At 40.7% G+C, this 24,838-nt stretch overlaps 1 protein-coding gene and 1 long non-coding RNA gene across 5 annotated transcripts; one reads left to right on the plus strand and one right to left on the minus strand.

Moving 5' to 3' along the window:
• LOC138241897 (uncharacterized) lies at nucleotides 1-2,437 on the minus strand. Its single transcript, XR_011191188.1, has 2 exons — nucleotides 2,322-2,437; nucleotides 1-199 (listed from the first exon to the last, which is right to left on the minus strand). It is a non-coding gene; the product is annotated as an uncharacterized lncRNA (long non-coding RNA).
• Nucleotides 2,438-4,170: 1,733 nt separating this feature from the next.
• grhl3 (grainyhead-like transcription factor 3) lies at nucleotides 4,171-24,838 on the plus strand. Of its 4 annotated transcripts, none has more exons than XM_069195631.1 (16): nucleotides 4,171-4,487; nucleotides 8,550-8,730; nucleotides 9,097-9,161; nucleotides 10,427-10,739; nucleotides 10,978-11,063; nucleotides 11,259-11,415; nucleotides 12,379-12,490; nucleotides 13,176-13,270; nucleotides 15,640-15,798; nucleotides 18,284-18,362; nucleotides 19,245-19,384; nucleotides 20,410-20,441; nucleotides 20,848-20,936; nucleotides 21,506-21,591; nucleotides 21,975-22,039; nucleotides 23,688-24,838. In XM_069195631.1, the coding sequence occupies exons 1-16, from the start codon at nucleotides 4,471-4,473 to the stop codon at nucleotides 23,800-23,802; spliced, it is 1,791 nt and encodes a 596-aa protein (XP_069051732.1). In that variant the 5' UTR covers nucleotides 4,171-4,470; the 3' UTR covers nucleotides 23,803-24,838. The 4 variants fall into 4 exon arrangements, with proteins under 4 accessions (XP_069051732.1, XP_069051733.1, XP_069051735.1 ...); XM_069195632.1 differs by lacking the exon at nucleotides 4,171-4,487 and adding an exon at nucleotides 6,538-6,975; XM_069195634.1 differs by lacking the exon at nucleotides 4,171-4,487 and adding an exon at nucleotides 8,006-8,097.

Here is a 24,838-nt window from a genome sequence, read left to right on the forward strand (position 1 = left end):
GACTTAGGATCACTTTATTGGCCATATACAGTTTCTTGCATTAGGAATTTGTCAGCTGGTTTTAAGGGCATTGCTCAGGGGTCCAACAGAGTAGGATTCCTCTGCCAGCTGTGGGATTTGAGCCGGCAACCTTCCAGACACAGGCGCAGATCCATAGCTGCAGTGCCACCGCTCCGCCCAAAATGGTCTCTTTGCAAGCCTGAAACAGAGAAAGTGGGAATATCACAAAATAATGGATGGTGTGGTAAACTCACAGGGGAAAAAATAAATGTCTTCAAAACCACAAGGGAGATCACTTCAGGGTGTTGCCATCCTGTGATCACGAGGGTTGATTTTTTTGACGTTTCGTGTCAGCGTGCTGTCAAATGTAACCTGGGAGTTTTTTTTTCTCAGAAGAGCTTTACTGGAATTGCCCAGTGCCTAGGGTGTCAAACCATATCAGCTGAGTTTTGAAACAAATATGTGATTTCTTTCATTGTTCTTTCATTATGAGGGTGATAATGTCTAACTTCATCTAGGACCCTCGATACAAATCACACACAAGAGTCAAGGGGCAAGATTTTCAGATTTGCAATGCAGAATATATGGCATGTGAGAAATATCCACATTTATATTCCATATCTCTATGTATTAGACAATAATATAATGCCTTTTGGAAAAAAAAAAGTTTTTGCTTTTCTACGAGGAACCTGCTCTCTTACACATCAGATAAGGAATACATCAACATTATCAAAGGTTTTGTCTGGATGAAATTCCATGTTGCAACAGGGTGAGATTATTCACAGTATTTATTTGCATCAAATTAAACTAATTATCTTAATTCAATCCTATTTATTTGTAATTGAAGGAAACTTCTCAGTATTAAACATTTTATATAGAAATCAGTTTTGATGAGATATACAGTAATAAAGGATACCAATATTTGCAATGCAGAGATTAATAGTGAATTGTATTGCAAGGATAATGGTGTCTTCTTTAGAAATAGCATGCTGCTTTCTTTGATGCTCTGCCACCTTACTCCGTAGACACATCACATCTCTGTCTGTGGGCGCCCTGGCATGTATCCTTTACCAAATAGAGAAGATAAACTCAATGCAGTGGATGCCAAGGCATACGTGTAAGGGGTTTCAGGTGACATCGTAAACCATGAATCTTGGCATGACTACTGGGGTTTGCTCAGCACGGGGCAGGGTACTCTACCCTTTCGAAGAAAACGAGCAGAAAAAAATCAGTCTTTACAGAGAGAGTGGGGTTAAGGCACTGTATGGCAGACACATGGTCCTATGAGCTAAGGACATTTCTTGAGTTGTGTTACATATTGCGCGTTTCTTCCAGTTTTGGGTCATGCCAGGCTAGCTGGATCTGGTTTCAACATGAGATGATTGCCAGCATCACAAATAACTTGCGAAACAGCATTTAACACTAAAATGACAGCAATTCAAAATCGTAACATATCCAATCGTAAGCTTTTGGATATGTTGTGCGAGGTGAATGGAAATGTATTTGTGTGGATTCATGAACATGCTTGTGTTTTGTGCCTCATTTCCAGCAGATCTTGCACAGCCAAGCCCATCTGAAAATTACAGCGCATTATAATTTAATACATTGTTCATAGGATTTCAACCAAATTTGAGCAGTTTTACCCTGGAAACTGCACTGAAAATTATAATAGTGAAATCGTGCAGTTACAGCTGATGTAGTGCTAATATTTAACAATGTTTTTGATTAGAGATTTTGGAGTGCAATGTTTAGTTATATATTTTGGATGTACTCCACAGGTTTTCACAAAGGGAGTTTTCTCTATAGGCCCCTCTAGCAACATCTACTGAAGGTGAACATAGCCTGAGGTGCTGATTTAAAAGCCCTTATCAGAAAAACTGATCAGAGAGTGTCCAAAGGCATCATCGTCACAGAGCAGAAAAGCAAATCAGACCTCAGGTTTCTAGGAGAAGCTCAGGGCAATCTGGTCAGGTTATAGACTTGGAAGCAAGAAAAAAATCTATTATTCTGTGTGTGTGTTGGGGACATTGGTCATTTTTCTTATTTAAGTAGCAGACACGTAGGGAGGTACCCTGTCGATAAAATGTTGCAGTAAGAGCTGTTCCAGAAGGACAAGGTCGTAGCAGATGTAATCAAAATTACAATCCAGTGCAGGTCCTCTCAAATGGGCAATGGAAATGCTGCACGAGAGAATGAAAGCAAAGGAAATTCGTGACAGTCGCTGGGATCCGATATAGTATGGGACAGAGCAGTAATGTAGATCCCCAGCTGGTATGTGTTTCATGTTTTCAGTGAATAAGTGTAGTGAATAAGAACCTTACCAAGCCGAGAATCAGACTCCGTGCCGATCAGCGTCGTGGGAGTCACTGAAGTGGACAGCTGGAATCGGAGAGGCCACAGGTGCTGACTGAACCGATGTGTTTTGGGGAGGTGCGGAGAGAAGGCCAGTGACTGAGCTTGGCAGCCTTCTGCTGCTTGTTCATTTTGAGTGAAACAATTCTCCACTTTTGATTGGCGGGAAAGGATTATTTATTTTCTTTTCAACTGTCTCTTCTATTTTTTTAAAGCACTTCTACTTTCTTTCCACAGCAGTTTGGCTCATTAAGCAGAGCAGTTTCTAAGAGTACAAGGACTTAGTTCCCATAACTGGTGGTGTAATAGAAATTCAGTAAATTATTATAGAAATGTGCACTTAATACTACAAAAGATCACTCATGTTGTGTTTGTCTATGAGCTACAGAAGGCCAGTTTGTGTTGACTCCATACACGATATGGCTTATTTACCCTGAAAATCAATTTCAGTTTTAACTCTTCAGCGCCATACATTCTCTTGTAAGCTCGTAAGTGGAAATCAAATGAGATATTCATATTGTTATCTGAAATACTATGAAACTTGTCTGTCTGCAGTAAACCTTTTATTCAGATGAGGTCAGATGAGAAAGAAAATAGCAATATAATACAATGAATTGCATCTGCACAAATGAGGCAGAAAACCTGGCAGGAAACATTGGTGCAAACAGAAACTTAAGACAATGGCAAAGTAGTAGATTATTATATAGCAACATACCAGCAGGTTGAACAGTATACAGTCTATAGGCTGTGCAAACAGGACAAGGGAATTTTTGTTATAGAAGTAATAAGTTATTTTCATTTAGTATGCAAAATATAAGGTTTACTGAAGACAGATGAGGGTCTTCCTCAATGGTAAATTCTAGTTAAAGCTTTGTTTCATATTATTTAATTATTGAGGTAATATTATGAAGGAACAAGTAATGGGTTTATTCCATACTGAAAAGAGAAGAAGGCTCCATGGCGAAAACACTGTGCTTACTTTCTTCTCTTTTCAGCATGAAATAAATCCATTAGTTGTTCCTTCATAATATTACCACAAGCATAAAATAATATGAAACAAAGCTTGTTACTTGTTCCTTTGCAGCCTATGCATGCTGACGCAGCTACCCCACCTGAACTATTAGAAATGCAATTCAGGCTTTAACTATTATGACTAAAATTATTGAAAAATAGGATATAATACTGGTGTTCTCTTAAACTGTAGCTCATGAAATACAGGTTTAATAATTGCTTTGTATTATAGCTGAAAAAATCTATATTTTGCTAAACTGATTGAGAAATGTTTCACACCACTGCTTTCTGTTATTGAAACTTAAAGTCCTGAAATTAGCAAGAAAGTATTTTTGCAATTTCAACTCAATTCCTTGATATGGTACATTGACAATATGAAGTAAAAAGAGAATCAGTGCTGTGCTCCTGTTAAAGGGATACTAAAGCAAGAGGAAAGCAAATACTAATAAATAAATCAGAAAGTACTGAAAGTTAGAAAGTACACTTTTTTTGCATGTGTGATCCTGAGTATCACCTCCCAATTAGGAACCATTGATACCGAGTATCAGTTCTCAGACAGGAGCATTTAATCCAATCCAGAAGCATTTACACCTTTCACGCTTTTTGAGAAAGACACAGCAACCAGGGAACAGAAACTGCCGTGTAAATGTGCCTACCTTTTCAAAAAGGGAAAAAAACAAATGCATTTCATTCATATGTTAATGTAGACTCCAGCTTTTCTGAGTCTTATTCTAAATGAGATCTAGGTAATGCTGTGAATCAAAAAAGCTGTCTTTAACAACTGGCTAATGTGATGCAAGGAGTCACAGCCCACAATTGTCCTGCAAAGTATCCTAATTGTCTCCCAGTGATTGGCCATCCAGTAGAGAAAGGGTTAAGAAAGCTACACCTGTCCTGTCATAGACCTGTCTGCAGGCACCTGTTTCAAGCTCTCAGCCAATCAGACATGTCTGGGGCAAATTTACCTGTCAGCACAAAAAAAACCTCAACACCCAGGTGAGCATAAATCAAACACTGCTCTTCCAGGACATGACTGTTTCATCTGACTAGCTGCTCTTACAAGTTGTCTGTCTTAAGGAATCTAAACGGTCTCATCTGGACGAAGCCATGACCAAAGAGATTGAGTGAGTAATCCTTCCTTGTAGTCTTTTTCTAAAACAGATGCACATTATTTTTCATACTCATGTATATACAGGCTACCTGTTGAATTATGCTTTCATGTTAACTCCTTCTTAATCCTGTGACAAATCTGTACACCTGAATCTCAGTATTGCAGGATGTAAACTGTAGTATGAGAAGCCGTGCTAGAGAAATGAAACATTTTTCATGTATTTTGTGACGGAAAAGAAGTAAAATGAAGGTCTTAAAAATCCGTAGCAGAGTTGAAAAAAAAATAGATTTGGAATATAATCACACCTGTGAAAGATTGATTAACAGCATCGTCATTAGACTAAGAGCTGTGAGATCGTAATTCCTACTGTTGGTACTTGTTTTTGTAATTGTGGTGGATTTCTTACTTCTTCTTGAATTATGGTATGGAGACCCATTCCCAAAGAATGTGCGTTAAGAAAAATAAGCAGGGTGCTGTTTCATAGAGAAATGTGATACTGACGCAGCTTGAAAGGACTTGGAAAGGGAAAACATGGTCTCACAGTTATCAGTCTTTTCTCAGACATTCTGCTCACACTGACCGCAGGGGCAAGAGAAATCCTGAACAGGGATTTGAACCTTATTAGAGTTTGAGTCTTCTCCTGGGTGAGAACGTACTGCATAGCCCCACAAGCAATAGGAAAAAAAAGCAATAAATGTATAAACATATACAGTAACCTAAATGGAAATTTAACCCTGGCCATCACAAGCACCATGAGAAAATTGAAAAAATATGCCAATGGTCTTTAGGTATCCATCTGTATAATCTTTCCATATTGACCTGCAAATGTTACAATATTGTGTGGCCATTAAGTGTTATAATGATTGTACAGAAGGAGCTCAAAAGATTCTGTTTTGAGAGCTGTGTTTTGAAATAGTTTAAGGCTCTGGATGATGCTGCAGGTGCCTCTTTTTTTCTGGCAGGTGTGCTTCCCCTACCTGCAGTGTAGGAATTTGAGTACACTTCAGAGCTATGAAACCAGTGTGCTGTAATCACCTGGCCCGAGAATATGGGACAGGCACTAAAGTTAGCATTAAAGACAGTTAAAAACAGTGTTAACCTTGCAAGAGCAGCAAATTAGTCTTTTTTTTCTTCACATAAAAATTTGCTCACTAAAGCAGTTTAAGGCTCCTTTCTGTCAGCACCTTTGCATTTTAAACACCTGTAAGCCGCTGAGATTGTTTGCTTGTTTCTTTTTTATTACGGGATCTTACCTTCGTCAAAGAGTGGGTGGGTGGGGGAGGCTTATCTCGGTAGCTGTGAAATTTCCAAACAAATACAGGTTTACTCTTGTATATCCAAGACTAAAGGAACCAGATCCTCAGTCAGAATCCCCTGTTTACTCTGCTCTGTATTGACAATTTTGAAGCCTAGTGCCTTTCAGCGAGGAGCTGGTGGGATGACCTCTTATTCCATGATCACTCACCCTTAGAGACAAACTCCCTGTGTGAGAAGAAGAGTCTCAGCTCAGCTTTTTCTAGAAATGGGTTAAACATGGACATTAAACTATACGTAGAAGTTCCCTTTTGTTTGTTCTGAATGTGTATTATACTAAGAAATAAATCTCATCATACACATTTTGCATATTATCTATATGTCCTACCATAGATCCAGTGGGATTGGCTGTTTGGTGTAGGAGCTGAAACCAGGATTTGTGCCTAGGCATTACATCAGTCTAATTTATCATGTACATTACATTTAGAATAATTTATACTGAGGCCCACAGTGTTCTCCAGTGGCCTGAGGGTCTCTAAAGTTGTCTGAGCTAATGTGCCGAGAGCTGGTGCAGTAGACAGGTAGTCAGTTAACCTCATGATAGAGTCCTTTTACATGAGTATACCTGTCTGACGAGAAAAATACAGTGACCAGTGTAACGCAGTGTCTTCTGGCTTCTGAATTGCCCTGGGCTCTGCCCTTTAGAGATTCCTCAGGCAGTGAATCTCACAGACACTAGGGGAAGACTAGGAGAATATTTCCAGTGTGAAAAAAGTGTTCTTCATACTTGTTGGTTTCTGGGAAACGTGGCTCTGATTTAAGTGTGAATGTGGGCATTGTTGTGTATGCCCTGCGATAGACTGGTGTCCTGTCCCTGTTTCTTGCTGTGATAGACTCCGGGTCCCCCGTGACCCTGTTTTGGGTACTGTATAGTGGTTGGAAAATGGATGGGTGGATAACTGGATACCCCAGGAGCATATTATTGCAAGAGCTGGATAAAACCTTTTTTTTTCTGGATACTAGCTGTTCATTTATTGCTCAGCCTTCATAATGTATCGATTTAAAAACTCTTGCTTAGAACTGGGGTGAAGGTTTGCTTAAACCTCATTAAGCTTCCAGTACAGAAAGCTAATAGTCACTTTCACAAAAGGCTTCAGAATAAGGATTTACTATGATGGAGTTTTCCCACACTGGGAAGGTTTTTATAAAGACAGACACCTCTACCCCTTCCCTGAAAGAGAGAACAGGTAAGTCTCCTTAATTGAATTGCCTTGGAAAATACATGTAAAAGACTATTAGGACAAGCGCTTTTTTAAAGTCAATATTTAAACACAAACATAATTACCAGAAAATGTCTAAATTGACAAATGTCTTGAAACCTATACATTTTAAAAAGCTATCCTATATTTTATGATGGCAAGTGTAAAGATAACCACAGCAAGACTGTCTTTTCACAGTAAAATCAGTTTAATGTTCTTCTGGATATTTAATCCATAATCCATAATATACATAATATACAATACAAAATGCCATTATACCCAGATATTTACCAATTTTCATATTATATTTTCACCTGCAATATATATGTTTAAATATCACTGTTGTACTCATTCTTAGAGTCTAAGTTTGATTTTCTATTAAACTGACTTAATTTCACAATTCTCAGCTGGTGTTTCAGAGTGGCCTCTACCTTTGCCCTCAGAGTCCAACTTATTCACTGAATACAGTAAAATGTTAATTGATTGACTTTTGGCTAAAGAGTTTATTTAATGTTTCTGTGGAACAAACGAGATGTTTTTGATGTCTTTATTTAAATAATACAATAAGTGGTGGGTGAAGAAAAAAACATTTCTGTATTTTAAATTAATTGTGTGATGTGATGTTAGACATACATATAACATGCCTCTATAAATCCGATTAGTTTTATGACCAAATGTGTACAATCAGAACTGCAATTGATAGAAGGTTACAACATTACAAGAGTGGGGGTGTTGTTGCATGTAGAGCTGTGGCCATAAGAAGCTCTCATGAAGTCAGCACTTCCCTGTTCTGCCTTCATTTCTTTAATAAATGCTGCGGATTGCCAAGTATCATATAGAAATCCTACTCTTGTGTCTTTCACTTCAAACAGCATTACGACATCCTCTACCCTCATGCGTTATTGTTTAAAACTTATTAGGTCTGTGGTTTTGCAACCGAAACCATCATAGCCAGAAGCAAATATCTCTCATGCTTAAGGTGTGTTATTATAATGCAGCTTGACTTCCAGCACAGAGCCTGGTCCTCAAGCAGAACTGGGACTGCACTTACGAGCAAGAAGCTCCATTTGGAAAGACAAATCGCACTGTCGCGGCACTTTCAGGGAAAAGGTTACAAAGTAAAATAGAGACGCTCTATAACTGTGAAGGTGCTGTTACCATGCTAACAACACTGATTTGGAATGTGATCTCCTGATGGAAAAGAATATACTTTCCCTTACAGCAAAAGAGGGAGTGTTTCAACAGCCAAATCAGTGTTTAGTCCAAGCCACTATTATTTAACACAGTCCTTTAATTATATGTAGCGTCCTAACTGACTTCTGTTTACTTTATAACTGATTTTTTTAGAAACAATCATCTAGCGGTTCACAAAAGGGTTTAAAGTTACAAACGAACTGATTCACGATGAAGAGGCGTTCACTGTTTTAATTTATTGAGCCAGGAGTAAATGCTGATTGTTTAATTTAATATATAAAACAATTGTTGCATGTTCATTCTAATGCACAGAAAACGTTTATTTTGTCAGGATCATGACATTCATAAGCAATTTTTTTTCTCCCCAGCTTGAGGTCTGTGATGGTTCTTCAGAATGATAGCTTAAACTGCCAGAGGTACTCCTACAACAACCAAATGGATGCTTACTCATACGCTGACAACCAGCTGATGGCTTCGAATAAGAGGATGAAACCAAACAGTGATGACGACAGTATTGCCCTGAGCTTCTTTTACGACACGTACAACAAGGTGATGCCCTGGATATTTGAGAAAATAAATCTATTTGGGTCATTCTGTGTTAAGGGGAATAGGAAAGGTATCTCTGTTAGAATTCTAGATAAATTACATCTACATTTTGAAATTAGAACTGCTGTTTTCATTAAACTGCAGGTGTAATAAATGTATCACAATCCTACTGTCATTAACAAATGCAGACATTTTGCCAAGCTAATTATTGAGTTTGTAGATAACATTTGCATGTGTTTTTTTAGTAGATTGTGGAGGATTTGTAGCACAAAGGAGCAACCGAATGCAAAAGTGTTAGTTGCTTTGACACTAAAACATGCATAAAGTGCTATATAAATGATGCTGATTACTTGAGATCTATATTTTTAGGCCTCAAAAGACCAGAAGATGTTCCATTCAAACAGAGGAAATGGCCTGTACGAGCCAATTAAAAGGTAAGGCTCTCTTCAGCTGACTTGTTTGTTTAAGCCGTGAATGTCAGAGTAGCATTATTCTGTCATCTTTTAGAGAAAAGATTTATGGGCTGCCTTGCATTTATAAAGAAGGGTGGGAGAAGTTGAGAATTAAAAAAAAAACACCTCTTAAAAGAAAGTGGGAGAGACACTTGACAGCCATTGACAGATAAGACCTCACTGAGACGAGAAAGAGGCGTGTGTTATTTTAGTGTCCCGAACAAGAAAGGCTGCCATTACTCTGCTTTCATTCAGCACGAGTATGGAGCAATTCAGCCAAGGCTGAAGTCAGGGTGACTGGATAATCCACAGTGCAAACAGGGCTTGAGCCGAAGTAGAATACCTCATCCCTGTGCCTATGTGTTTTTCGCAAGAGAAAACGCCAATTTCAGTAGATGAATTCCAAACACATTTCAAACTGACCTCGCTCTTGCTCTTTTTTTTTAAACAAGATCACAAGGAAAATCAAATGAAAAATGAGCAAGGTCTTTCAGTGAAAATTCTGCACAATGGAGTGCTGTTTAAACAACTCAAATGCTGTATGCATTGTATATATTGAATAGATAAGTCTAAATAGATTCTGGAGCACTGCAGCAAGCTGTGGCCATATTGAGCAGGTGGAAAGGCATCATTTGACAGGCATCATTTGACAGCCGCATCAACATAGTTATCAAACATGCCTGAGGCCTGCCAGTGAAGACTTCCTCATACATGTTGAAAACCACAAGCTTACTAAACCACTAGCATTTTTGCAGTTTTTACCATGAACTGTCTATACTTCTCTTATTACTTTACATTGTTTACTTGGCTTTACCATGCTTTTACCATCATTTACGTTATAAGTATACTGGGTGGCACAGTGGTGCAGTGGTTAGCATTGTTGCCGTGTAGCCCAGGGGCTCTGGGTTCAGCTCCTGGGGTGCTGTCTGCACGGAGATGGAGTTTGCTTGTTCTCCCTGTGTTTTCCTTACATGCTCGGGTTTTTTCTCGAAGTCCAAAAGCATACTGCTAGGTTATTTGTTTTCTGGGAAACACATTGGGTCCTGGTGTAAGTGGCATGTTTGAATCTGTGTGTGCCCTGTGATGGACTGGCATCCCGTCCAGGGTGTATCCTGCCTTGCACCTGTTGTTTTCCAGGATAGGCTCCAGTTCTCCCACAGCTCTAAATTGGATAAATCGATATAGCATATGGATGGGGATTTTTTTTTTGGGAAGGGAAGGAGGTCTAACGCTTTAATCTCTTGTAGGAGTTGCAACGGAGCTGTTCCAGAGCTGACCAACCTGGAGAATCCAAATCACCTCATGAAGTTTCTAGTGCCTGAAAACATTTCTGCGCCTCAGGAAATTTCAGAGCTGAATAAGAAGCCTCAGCTGCTGTGTCTGGAGACGGAGAAAATGGAGAGGCAGCGCGTCGCTCCCTGCCCTGTCAAGCAGTCGCACTCGGAGGACTTCCTCATGACTTCCGGCGAAGTGTATGACAACTCCATCTTCGACTCCATCCTGCTCTCGCCACAGCAGAAATGGGCGGCCGAGACGACTTTTAAAGAAGGTCCCCACGAGGTGAGACACAAACCGGAATTCTGCCATGCATAACATTTAAAAAACCACGTTTCAGTTTTACAATGCCATATGCTTGCTGACAGACACCCTTGTCCTCCATTGGTTTCTCAATCTATAAAACAAAAAAGAGGGTGTTGACTTCAATTAAATGACATGGAATCCCAATAAACAAACACTGAATAATTATATGGCTCCTGTAGGGTGTTTCTTCTCTGACATTTTTATTGTTCCTCTGCAGCCTCTGCCCTGCAGCGATTTGTTCGGAGAGCCAACCAGTCCAGTTTACTCCGAAACCTACACCAGCTCTCCTTCAGACAAATACAGGTATGCTGTAGCTCTCAGCTCTAATCTCAGCTCTGAAAAGATCCAATTCATTTTTAGGAACCTAAACAAGGAAGGTGCCTCTATATATCAGTTTGATTTTTTTTGTCTAAGAAGTTTGCACTGGTTAGAAGCCTTTTTAGGGCTTGACCTGAAAACCCAACCTTTCTCTCTTCTAACGTCTGCGCTTTCGTTCAGGAATGAATTTCAGTACACGCTGGGTACTCCCCAGGCCTCCCAGCACAAATCCTCTGAGATTCCAATGGCCTACCTCAACAAGGGACAGTTCTACCCCATCACTCTCAAAGCCACAGGAGGAGAGGGCTGTGCAGGGCTCTCGTCCAACAAAGTCAAGGTCAGACTCTCAACCATTCTGTCTCTGCTTGCTGTGCCGTACCTCCGTCAGGCCAGCGATTACACTCCCAATAAACTGGGTAGCGATTGTCATTACCAAACAGGCCGTGTTTACTGGTGTAATGCTTGAACTGGTGTTGTGGTCATTTTGGTCACCTCAAATTATACCTCAAATATACAGTACCTTCAGAATTTGGGTCTTTGGTGGCCTGATGATGATAGTGGATACCTGAGGGCATTTATACCATCTTCACTCAATGATGTGTGGGTGTCCATTTTTGAGATTTTAACATCTCAGTAACTGAGTTTTTATGGAACTCAAGAAAAAGAAAAAAACAGGCATGTATTTATTTAGACAGAGCAGCCCTCGGTGGAAACGTACCGTCACTCTGGGGTCTTGAGGTAAGCGATTGATTTGGCCTAAACCCAAATCGTGATACAGGACAATGGAGTTCTTTAGGCAAATCCATTCGTGTCTGTCTGTATGCAGCAGAGCTCCGTAACACGGGATGCTTATGGGTAACCCACATTTCTCTAATCAGCAATGCAGGGGTGTGGTGTCTCAGCTTCATGACAAATTCTCTTTGCAAAACAACAGAATTTTACAAAGAATTTACCAAAGTTGTAACCAAAAGAGGGCTACAAACTGCTCTGTTACCCTCCAAATTTAACGGCTCACTGTTTTGTCCTTCAATCTGTGATTTCACTATTATTCAGTTAATTTTTTGATCAAGTTTAAAAATCCCGATCGTAAAAGCAGTACGGCAACCGCTCCATGTGTCACAAAGACACACAGTTACCCAGAGCAGCAGCAGCTCTCCCAGTGCGATGTGCAGCTTTAACATGGCTTCTGAGCGTGAAGCATCGTCACAGAGTCTGGGACTGCTGTAAAGAACGGTGATTTTTTCTCATCCACTTGGGTCCCATCCCACTAACAGCGGGTCCGGTGTCTCTTTTTCCGCAGACGGTAGTCATGGCCGTGTTTGAGAATGAGAAGAACGCAGAGACGCAGCTGAAGTGCTGGAATCACTGGCATTCCCGACAGCCTACCGTTAAGCAGCGGGTCATTGACATAGGTATGATGTCCTCTGGCATGAAGCTCCTATTCCCACAGCTCTGTAGAGAACTGGGCTCCAGTACAGGGTCAGGTCAGGAATGAACGCAGTGAGGGAGATGTCAATCTTCTTAAACGCCGTCCTGCAATTGCTTACTTTGCTGCGCAGACAACAACCTCTGCCACCTCCTTCTCTGTATCGCGTCACTGCTGACTTCTAGAGAGTGCTAAAAGTCATGCCGTGCAATGACAAATTCAGCTGATGGCTTCATTATTTAAATCTTGAGCCCTCTGCTCCAGCTGATATGAGTCATGCACAGGCGTGATCTATTTTACCTTTATTTAGGTATTACCTATGATAAAGATTTACCTATAGGTTACTCATACCAACTCCCATTGTAATTACTCGTTTTTGAAAAGCGTTTTTCTTTTCCGTATGCTTTATCCAATTGCTAATTCCAATGAAACATGCAGGCCAGTTGCCCCAGTTAGATAAGAATCAGTCCTCTGTCACCAGCCTTTCAGAATCTCTTTAATTTTTATTATGGTATAAAAAAGTACCAGCAAACCAAAGTAGTGAACAGGAGGCATTCCTGCAAATCAGAAATCACTTTGAACAAAAACACAGAGAAGGTCAGCCAAACACAACCACAGCCTTAAGGAGTTCCCAGGCTGAGGATAACAAGACATGTTGCTTTCTCCTTCAGCTGACTACAAAGAGGTCTTCAGCGGTGTGAGCAATGTGGAAGAAGTGGCATTCAATGCCTTGTCATTCATCTGGAACACCACCGAGGAAGCAAAGGTAAGGCCAGTTGAATAGATAAAGGGAGCAGGGTTGTCTGGCTGTCGAAACACTGCTTTTACTGTCGCGGTGTCATGACACCGCTGGGGTTATGCGGTACATTAGCCGTTTATCTTCGTTGGTATGTATTCAAATGTTCAGAGCCTCCAGACTCAACCTGTCCACTCCTGGCTCTCCTGAATGCTGATCTCTGGCACTCCTGTCACTCTGGCTGGTTTTAATGTGGTGACACCCCTTGGAAAAAAACCCAAAGTCTTAACTATTCGCAATCCCACCGAATGAAAGAAATCTGTGCCGGGTTCACACAGGCTCTCGCCGGGATGCTGTTTTCATCTTGTAGCCTGCCAACATACCGGGAAATCTAATAAAGAAGAATGTCCTCATTGCAGAAAAAAACACCTGACTGAAACCAAATGTTAAACTCCCCACGTGGAGTTTTTACTATGGGGTAATTTAGAAATCTTCAGCCGAAGCAATAAACCTCTTTTTCAGGATGATAATCAGCATTTTAAGGTAGAAGGGTGTCAGTGGGATTTAAAAATTCTAAGCACGTAGCACCCTGAGGCAACTGTCATCAGAACACACTCTTTGAACAGCACTCAGTCAATCTGATCTACAGTTCGCCTTGGGCCTTTCACGGGTGGGGACAGCGAAACTAGGAGCAGGTGGAAAAAAAGATTGAGACAGAGAGAATTCTGCCTTCGTTTTGTCCACAGACACCTGCTCCCTGAGCTGTTATCGCAACAAATCTACACAACCAAACAATTGGCTGAGCTCCAACATTTCTCATGCTATGCCGGAGTTTCTGAAAGGCAATACATCACCCTTAGAGCCTGTGACAGTCCATGAGAGAGAAATACTAAAGCAGCATGAAAGGTTGATTGGCCCAATTGAGTCTGGTGACTTCTGCCCCCATCTTTTTCCTGTACCTGTGTCACTGGCTGAATGCAAGGCTTAATTCCTAAGGGGTCAGATGCTCAGGCATGTATGTTTTATTTTAGTAAGTAGATTAGTAGCTTCTATTGAACAGTGGATATTTTATTCAGAGCATTAAACTACCTTAAAAAGCTTTAGACTATGGATATATTTACTGCTATACATTCAAGATTTGCAAGCTTTCCTATGCAGCTAATTCTTATAGGTTTGATCTCTAACTGCTTTTAATTAGCTTTTAGCGGATGCATTATTTGTATTTTAATTACCTTAACTCCTGTTAAAGACTGGTTTTCACTCCCTTCATCTACACACACACAAACCGTTAAGCTCACTGACTTCCATTATGGATACTGAGGGAAATGGAATATTCCCCTTGCACAGACTGACATTCCCTCATGATCTGGTTTTGCTCATTTCCACTGAAACTGAAGACAAAGCCGAACGGTTTCCCATTAGGTCGACTCAGCAGCCACGCAGTTTCAGCATGGACAGGTCTCTGCTTGCTCTTTGCAAGTGCTCTAGGAACAAACTCCCGTCCAATCACCCCGGTCAACGAGACAAGGAGCCTAATTAGCGGGCGGGGAGCGGCAGGGCTCTTTTGTGCTCTGATGGGTGATGCATGCGAGACCTATTGCTCGACAATGTCCTGCCGTTATGTCACACCTCTCCTCGCCCACTCTTGCAATTTCAGATCATTAATAACAGGTGTGTCCTGATCTCCTGCCAGGGCTCCCTCTCATTTTTTACAGCACCGTTAGGTAAAAAAGAGATTTAATTAACATATTTCCAGGAAACTAGAGGCCATATGGTTGCCCAAGGCTTCAGATGGTTCACAATAAACGCCCTTTTGGTTAAACTGAGCCATATCTTGGTTTTCAGCATCAGATATATATATATAAAATATTAAAATAATGCTTTTTGGTATGATGGGGGTTGGTGGATCAAATGCTTGTAACATTTATTGGACACCTGAAATTCTGTAAGGAGAGTTCCACAAACACAGGAGAGGAATGGGAAGTGTTTGAGCGCTTGAGAAATAATAGAGCTTCCTACCTTGTGTGTCAGCTTTCACCTGGTTTTTACTGAAAACTCTTGCATTTGGCTCATATGTTTATTGCAGTTTTACAAGTGGGACACTTCATCAATATAAACAACTGAAAAAAAGTTACTCAGTTCTGCATCTCCTAAATTACGGACCCTAGTCCCCCCTCCCAGCCACACCATAAAACCACAGAGCCTCAGAAATATGGCAAAAAGTCGCGAAAGTACAGGTAACACCACCTTTTAAACAAAACGAAGCATTAACAGAGATAAAAATCAAAGGAAAGATACATCAACTAAAATCAAATGAGGATAAGAAAGCATAGCAGAAAGTAAAGTAGTGGCTGCCTCTGTAGTATTACTAGTATTTAAACTCTACTTTGCTGTTCCAGGTTTATGTTGGGATCAACTGCCTGAGCACAGACTTCTCCTCGCAGAAGGGAGTAAAGGGGCTCCCCCTGAACCTCCAGGTTGACACCTACGACTACGGCACAGGGACCAACCGCCTCATCCACAGGGCAGCCTGCCAGATCAAAATCTTCTGTGACAAAGTAAATATGCCTTTCTCTCTCCCTCCTCTCCACCCCCCCACTCCCCCACCCCGCCTTTACGCTGGTATCGGTGGAAGTCTGCGAGCCTGTTCACACACGTTTAAGAGCTCTCTGTTTCCAGCAGCACACACACAAAAGCAAGGAGGACCCACAGTGGAAGAGCTGTCGGTCTGCACGGTGCCTCTGCTCATGAGCGGGCACTCCAGGGGGCACTGCAGTAAGGGGGCTTGTGAAAAACATGGACACGTGCAGTACATAGGAAACCCAGAAATGTTTTGAGCAGACATGACTGGAGATCCTTTCATTTTCATAAAGATGCTTATGTCTGGTAAGGGTCAGGACAATCCAGGGCTTATTCCAGAAACAAAAACACACACACACGTATAGGGACAGTTTACTTAGCTATGTGGCTTTGGAATGTGGGAGTAAACTGGAGCACTTGGAGAAAATCCATGCAGACATGGATGCAAACTCCACACTGAAGACACACGACCCAGTCCAGAAGCAGAACCAGAACCGCAGAGCTGTGAGTCAGCACTAATCACAACAGCACTCTGTCAGCCTTAAGGAGAGACAAGTATGGCTAAAGTTGTCAATCCCTTTTTTTAATTAAAGAAAAAGAATGCTTTGCTCAGAGCCCACAGAAACAAGGGCTTTAAATATCATGTTCTAGTCTCTCGCTTTTCACATCTAATCAGTGACTAAAACCTAAAAGTGCCGCTTCACTGATTGTGCTTGTGGTATGAATATCACCATACAACTGAAGTCAAAAAGCTAGCTGATTAAATCATATCAGTTGTTTTTTGCTCCTCCATGAAAAGATGATCTCATTAAGACACCCTGTGGGCACAGAACAAGTAGATAAGAACTGTAAAAAAACACTCCATCTTGGCTACAATCCCTGCCTGTACCTTCATGACCTCCTAACTCTTTCTGTGTCTGCATTTCCTGCTGTATAGAAATGTCTCATTGTGATAATTCTCCACACAAAACAAACACTAGGTACCTTATAGTAGGTTTTATTCGAAGAGGTTTCCTTAGTGTTTTTATACTGGCTGGCTGACATGAGGAGTCTGTATTAAATTTGAGCAAGATCAGAGATGGGATTGTGTAAAACAGAATAATTCTTTCCTTACCCTTATGTGTGGGCAGAAAAACGCTTGCAAAGCAATAAAAAGCTCTCATCACGTTGTCATTCATGACTGCTCTGCAGAACTGAAGGCAGTTTTCTTTGTTTAATGTCAACTGTGAGAAGGCATAAGACCGAAAAGAAAATCAGAGTTATACCTCAAATCACCCGGTGCATCCTTAGTTGGAACTGAAAAGGGAAATGAAGATTTTATACTGTAGAGAAGAAGTAATCAAGCTCTATTCTTTGGAGATATAGTGGTAATGTTTGGCTAAACAGGTGTTGTGTTTGGAACTCTAAATCCTTTACCTTAAGCTCATTGAAATTCCATCTGAGGTGTATATTCAGAGATCGAACACAGCCATCATTAGCTTTACATAACTTATTGCTTTTAAAAGTGTGATGTTCTTTTTAAATTATGAAATGGGTTTTTGATTTACACAGCAGCAGTGTAAAAGAAAGAACCTGGGGACGTGTACTTGATATATGTGTGATATTTGTTACTGTGCAAAATCACTCCTAAAGTAAAGGCGGCAAGCCCATGTCTGGATTTCTGGTGGAATCAGCCATTGTGGTCTTCAGTCACTGAGCCGCAGGCCTGCAGGGAGAAAAAAAATGAAAAACTGGAGCCATTTTAGACTCCAGATCTGTGGAATTAGCCTTAGGCTGCAAAATGATTAGAGTGAAACAAAAACTAACACCTTTAGCAACCCCCCGAAACTAGGGAGTGCACCTTGGGGATAATGCAAATGCTTTTGAAGGTAAAGTATTTCTCCTGTAGGTTTCAGGCAGGTAATTTATGATGCAGCTCAAACGCCTGCTGTCCTGGGGGGCTCAGTTCGATTGTGTTCATTTGTGGGGTTTGCCATTGAAAACAACCTCAGGGCTCCATGCAAAGTTTTGTTTTAGTTAATCGCAGAACACCCTGCTCCTCATGTCAGCAAATAATTATAGAACCTTACTTCCTGTTTGAGCTTTATAGTTGTTGAGTGGTAGAGTCCCAAGTTAGTCTGGGCTGAGAGAAATGTGTTTTATACTAATCTGGTGATTATTTTTAATGCATATTAATGATATTTTTAACATTAAGCAACATTAATGTTACATTAAGAACCTGTAAGCAAGTCCACATGTTGCATACCTAATAAAGTAACAACAAACATGAATACATGAATAATATTGTTTGAATATACTGTTCAGAAATAATATATACTGAATGTATTGTTTCCTGAAATATTCTGAAATTATACAACAGATTCTCATTATTTATATACCCCTGCTAAGTGTGCTACTGGCATGTTTTGTCAATCTGAAAATCACAAAATTATGTGAGGTCTGATGATGTGTTTTGTCCTGCAGGGGGCAGAGAGGAAGATGAGAGATGAAGATAGAAAGCAGTCAAGAAGGAAGGCCAAAAGCGCAGATTCTAGTAACAGCGGTAAGACATCAGCTGTCTCCAGTGTACTCCATGTATTTTGAGCATTTCAAGTTAAAATAATAACAACTTGCATCGCACGAGGGGTTTACACATTTCAAGGAAACATCCAAGAAGTGCATTTAAAAAATTTTTATTGTAACATGTCTGTGCCTCATGCTGACTATTTTACTTAGGAGACTTCCTATAGACTTTGTCAGATTTACTGTTGTGCAAACAGGCCCATATTTCAAGTTAACCTTTCACTGACACAACCATTTAGGCAGAAAACTGGAATATATTTATTGTGTTGTGAACTGTAGATGAGTTTAATCTTCCCGCGGTGCTTTTATCTAATTTCTGAGTTTCCAGTTCTGAATATGACATCATTTTCCTTAAAGGCACATTTTATATTAATCTCTCACTGTTGACTCCATAAATGATCTGGCAAGTATAAAATTATCTTTTGTCCCTTTAAATACATTCCAAAGCCTTTACATTTCTGCAGGGAGGGATAAATTGTCTGAAAACATACTGGATTGCTCCATCTCAACTAGTCAGGATAGTGAAATACCAGGCCTCCCTATGCATTCCAGCACACATCTTTGACACAGTCTGTTATTTGATCATTATAAATGCATTGATTACCTTGTTAATGAACCATCTAGAGACAGGGTTGTACATAACTCCTATTGAATTGGGAGGTCTAGTATTTGAGTTACCCTCGCATTAGAAAACCTCAACTACCTCTTTGCAGATGCTCCAGACCTGGAAAATTTAATGGTGATCTACAATATATGTAAAGCTGTACTTTCAACATAATTCACCTTTTTGATGCTCTCACGTTTTCAGACTGAAACGAAAGTGAAAAAATGCAGAGTAATAAGTATACTATCCTGTTTACAGGTGCACATGGGAAACAGTCAGTGGTGTCAAGTTCAAGTGGCAGCGACTGCACCTATTTCAAGGCATTAGATGACCTCGTCACACAGCCTGTCCTCTTCATTCCAGAAATCCACTATTCCAACATGCAGAGATGTGGCCTGGTAAGTCTTTTCGTCTGTTTGTGCAGGACTTCCCAATGGGTACACCTGAGCTAAAACATTATGGAATATTCCCCCTGGCCTGCTCGGCTCTCAGTGGACAGCCGCTACTGAGATGTTCTTCAGTGTGTTGACAAAACCCAGTAAAGACGGTCCGGGAGGTGTCTGGGAGTTTCCCACAGTCTCAGGGTGTGTGCTGTTCACCTGACTGATAAGGTCTGCATTCTTTGCATGGGACCTGATTCTCGTTGCTGTGCAAACAAACTACTGCAGGGAGGAACTGGGCAGACCTTAGTGGGAAGGGGGAAGATCATCTCTATCAACACATTACTGTCACTATCTTGACATCACAGATTCTTTTTCTGAGAGCGGCCTCTACATTCAGATTCAAATTCAATTATTTGCCAAAACATTCTTATTTCCATGTGCACTATTTGCATGTGAATCCAGTCGTCCTATTCGAGCAACTGTACGGACACACTCCCATGCATAAACCACTTTCTGCATGTGGTGGCATGCCCTGACCTCTGGTGTGTCCTGGTGTTATTCACTTGAAACTTGGGGTCCAGGTTCTTTGTGGACTGAATTTTTGTGCTCCAGTGCACATTAACTGTTGTTTAAGGGAAGTCTGTGTACATATGGACAGAAGCGATGGGAAAAAGAGATGCTTCTGATAAATTTCCATGAGCATATCAATTATACTGTTTGTACTTCTTTCTACTCACAAGCATTTGTACAATGTGCACTGCAATTCTACAGTTTGCCTGCTTTTGGGAGATAGTAGCCTTCTTAATGAAACAAAATGCACCTGGCAAGACATCACCTTAAGCACTAGTTCTTTTTCCTGCACCCTCTGTTAACACTCTGCCTAAGGTATCTTTTCAACGATGAATAAGAAGATGTTTCTGTCCAGATAAAATGGATCTGCTTGGTTTCAGATGCCTTTGTGAAAAGCATGTTGTGCAATGGTTTGTCCAGAAAAACACAGATGGTATCTGATTGCAGTGTTATCTTCTGTTTTTATAAAGGTACTTCCTGTGACTCCAGAGGAGACAGAAAGGTAACGACACTGTGGTTTATCCCTTCATTTCTTCTATCTTGATTTCCTTGAACTTAATTAGAAATTGGTCTTGGCCATAATGACAAACTTTCTATATAAAGAAATACACTTTAGAAATCAAACTTTCTATATAAACACCTTTGACACAAACCCTTGTTACAGTACTGAAGAAAAAAGTAAAAGTATTTTAACATATTTGTATACATATGTACAAATATTACATACTACATACTACATACAGATGCATACTAGTCTTAGAAATGTGTATTTCTGTACCACATTGCATACATTTCACACAGATAATGCGTGTGAAGAGATGGCTAGATTCTGAATTAGTGTTTCGAAAGAAAAGGTAATGTTTCATGAAAGGTATTTCTCTCGCTAAGTGTCTGTTTGTTGATTCCAGGGCTTCTCTGAAAAGGAGCTGTCCCCCATACCCAGACACATACAGCCCACCTGTCTGCAAGCAGTCCAAGCGCGAGGAACAGCAAAGAGGTAAAAAAAAGACACATCTTTTATCAAATGGTCCCAAACAAAGAGCAAAACCTGTCGGAGTGCCCTGGCAAGGAGGGGTCTGTTACGAGAAATGAAAGCCCATTCCACTCCAACAATTTCAAGCAGGAGAGATTAACAGTAGAGCCAGTCTGGATTAGTTCGGTTTAAAGAAACTCTCACTCAGAAACAAAGGCTGTCAGAGTTGGGGAAAGCTACCTTTAAAAAATAATCCATTAGAGTTAAAAATTACTAGTGTAAGGGAATATTTTTAAAGCTAATTTTTTTTAAAATGTATAATAAATTACACCAGTATTTGGAAACATTTTTTTTAAAGTAAACCCTTACAACAGAAAACTTTTAAATGTAACTTTCCCCAACGCTGGTATCTGCCTTAGGCTGTAAATGAAATTGAAATATGTCCATTTCTCCCAGATCATGGATTGATTCTCATAGTGTAGCAATAGCCCTCTCACCTCATTACAGGGCAAAGGTTAAGCAACGCTTGTGTTTGCTGAACTGTTCTTCATGCTGCCTTCAGATCTTTATGGTCCGTGACCCTCTTCTTACAGTTCTCCTGTATGTCCGGATGGAATCAGATGAAGTCTTTGACGCTCTCATGCTGAACACCCCAACCCTCAAAGGCCTGAAAGATGCTGTAAGTCCATTGCAGTCGAGGCACATCTAAACCACACCACTCCTATCTGTAACACCCTGTACTTTAACACCACAATTCCAGAATTATAGATATATATATATTACACTCTGGAAGGGAGATAAAATTGAAAAGCAATACGATTTTTAATTTAACATTCTATTTATCCTGATAAAGCTGAAAAGAGCTTTGTTTTTCAGATCTGTTATGTACAACATATCGCAATAGTGAAACCTAAATTAACGTAGGTCTATTTAATAACACAACACCAAGCTTGAACAGAACAGTTAAACGGTGAAGTAATACTGGTTCGTTCCAGTCTTGCCAATGACAAAATGCTGAGTGATTATATGGCAGCTGACTAAAAAGCCACTGGTTGCTTTCAGATTTCAGAGAAATACGGCCTGCGGGAAGACGCCATCGGAAAAATCTACAAGAAATGCAAAAGAGGGTAAGTCCAGTATCAAACATGGGTCCTAGCGACAGCACTACATTAAACTTAAATGACACATCTATTTTATTATTTACTGTCAAACATTTCTGTCTGGAGAAAAAGTGCTTAAGGACCTGAGGATATAAGGGGTGTATCTTTAGGAATGTGATAATTGTAGCTCTTCAAAGAAAAAAAACAGAGAACACGGATGAGTCATTTCTCGTTGTTTTTTTTTTCATAATCTGATGAACTGGAACTCCAGGAAGTGTCTTGGTTTATTCCACGGGCTGAAAAGAGATACTTGCTTTGATTTGCGCAGATTTGATTACCACAGGAGAAGGCATGTCATTGCGCAAAAGGTTGTCATTGGAGGACGTGGTGTGCTAGCTGGAATCGGTCCAAGTTGTTTTTGGCTGCAGACGGAACCACACGGCCGGCGGGGCGCTGCTCATGCGTGGCACGACGCCTGCCACTCTTGTGTGCCGCGGCTGTCCTGTCTGTCATTCACTTCTCCTGCCAGCGACTTAACTCAACCTAGATTCTTGAGGTCTTGGCCCTTACTTACGCGGGTCGGCCAGTTAGGACTTCAGCCTGGGTGGTCCAGGTGGCCTAGATTATTGGCGTTCAGCTTCTGGCTTAACATACAGAGCACTGGTAACAGGTTGTCAATTTGGATGGTAGTTAGTGCAGAATTACAGTGCCCATACTGTAACGATTACAAAAATCGCCAGGAAGTGCTGAAATGGTCTGGTTCAGCTGGCTATTTAACAGCCTTGGTGAATAATTTCAGGGCACTGACGCTACTGTCCATATACTGAAATGTAATCAATTGTGTTTTGGTCTTTAAATATGACGGGGTGTTTAAATATCCAAGAGAAAGGGAGGCAGTGGATTTGGAGTCTTACCAGTTCTATGAAATTTTATCTCCACCTCTGTCAAGTAGTCACTGTCCCCGAGCACTGTGAGCTGACTTCTTCAGCAGTCCAGAAGTAGCAATAACAAGAAGACTGGGGTGGAGAAATGCACTGAGACTTAAGCAAGCTGTTTACTGGCAATTGAAGGTGTGGAGAACTTCAGGCTGTCTTCCCCTTTCCAAGAATGACTTTCCTTTGGGTACTTACACCAGCTTGCAATACAGTAGGTGTGAGAAGAGCAGTGTCATTTATCACGTTATTAGACCTTTGCCCTGATACCTGCCTTGCATTTTCTCTTACTGTGGTTCACCACAATTCAGGGTTTCTGTTCTTAGCTGGGACCCAGAAATGGAAAATTGTTGTTTCTGGAATTAAGCAGAGGGCCTGTGTCTAAGTACAGCAACATGAACAATTAGCCAGGACTTGTGTGTTACACAGACCCGCAATGATAAAGAGGAGAAGGAGAAGCTCTATGGCTCTATGGATCTGAACACCCTTAAGGGCAATACTATTCCCCCCAAAACAGCCTCCCAGACTGCTAGCAAAAACTCAGCCGCTTCTAATACAGTGTGAGCCCTTTAAGCATGAGAGAATATTGAACTAACTACAATAATCTTTTTATCACTCATGATGTCATTTTACAAATGATGGAGGTCGTTTTGTGCCTTCTAGTGGTAGATCAGCTGTTACTACAGTCTCCTCACACATGCAAATACAAGCCTTGGACTGACAAAATCCTTTGTCTCCCCCAGGATCTTCGTGAACATGGACGACAACATCATAGAGCACTACAGCAACCACGCAGCCTTCTTAATAGAGATCACTGACGTCATGGGCCAGTTCCAGGTCACTCTGATGGAGTTATAACCCAGACACCCCTGCCAGGAGCGCGTACTCCGGGCGCTGAGACGCACCGGGGTCCTCCAGGGCCTTCAATTTCAAGCCCTCATAGCACTGCCATGACAGACAAAGAGATCGGACTGATCGAACCTGTATAAACCCCACGGATCCAGAAAGACTGTTGCTGAACTACACGGGGATGTCGCCTCTGTAAAAACTGTTGGTCCTTTTCAATACTTTTATGTGTTTTTTTAGGTGTATTTTGTAAAACGAGCAATTACAGATGTTTTGAAAATGCCAAATGCTGTATATACCTGTAAATAGACATCGTTAACACATGGGCACTCTGCCGGGGAGATGGATAAATGCAGAGAACTCTGCCAGAAAATGTTGCTATTTTAATATCCCAAAATTGTATCGACTCACAATGTGCATTTCCTTGTTTTTGCTGTACACGCTACAATTGTGACAGACCTTACGCTTCGAATGAGTATCATTTTCTGTTTTGCTCCTGTCTAATTTCATTGGAAGTGTGGCAACGTTACTGCTTCAGAAATGTTTGCTTTCACTCTCCTGCGTGTGTTTGGGCGCTCGGTTTTTCGCCTGAAACCCTGCACTCGAGAAACACCGTGCTGATGTACCACTGCCGCGTAGCAACTTGCTAAATTCAGGATCCTGTCACACTTGACCGAGCCAGCAAGACGTGTTTAGAACCACTGTCACACATTTCCTTTTTCAAGGTATCCCGGGTGAAACCTGTTTCCCTTACAAAAACTCTGGCCAGGTTCTCCAATCTGCATTCGCCACTGGACAATTGTAGCATATTGTTAGGAAACGGCCACGTAAAGTGCATTTACCTACGCAGATTAAAAATGCATAATTTCACCCACAGACATTAAGGGGGAAGTGGATTCCTGAAAGATAGTAAAGGTTTTTGTAATGGATATCAAATATAGTATTTTGCAACATTTCAAGACTTTGTATCTCTATTATTTTTAGTATATTACTAAAGCTATGCATTTTTTACTATTATCTTTGCAAAAAATAAAGATTTTAAAAATCA

Source organism: Lepisosteus oculatus, chromosome 11 (assembly GCF_040954835.1).
Source record: "Lepisosteus oculatus isolate fLepOcu1 chromosome 11, fLepOcu1.hap2, whole genome shotgun sequence".
Lineage (NCBI taxonomy): Eukaryota > Metazoa > Chordata > Actinopteri > Semionotiformes > Lepisosteidae > Lepisosteus > Lepisosteus oculatus.

Bases quoted from the DNA above. Each gene is read 5' to 3' on its own strand.
- grhl3 (XM_069195631.1), top strand. The intron at 9,162-10,426 runs GTAAGGCTCTCT...AATCTCTTGTAG, and splicing joins CTGTACGAGCCAATTAAAAG to GAGTTGCAACGGAGCTGTTC. The intron at 12,491-13,175 runs GTATGATGTCCT...TTTCTCCTTCAG, and splicing joins GCAGCGGGTCATTGACATAG to CTGACTACAAAGAGGTCTTC.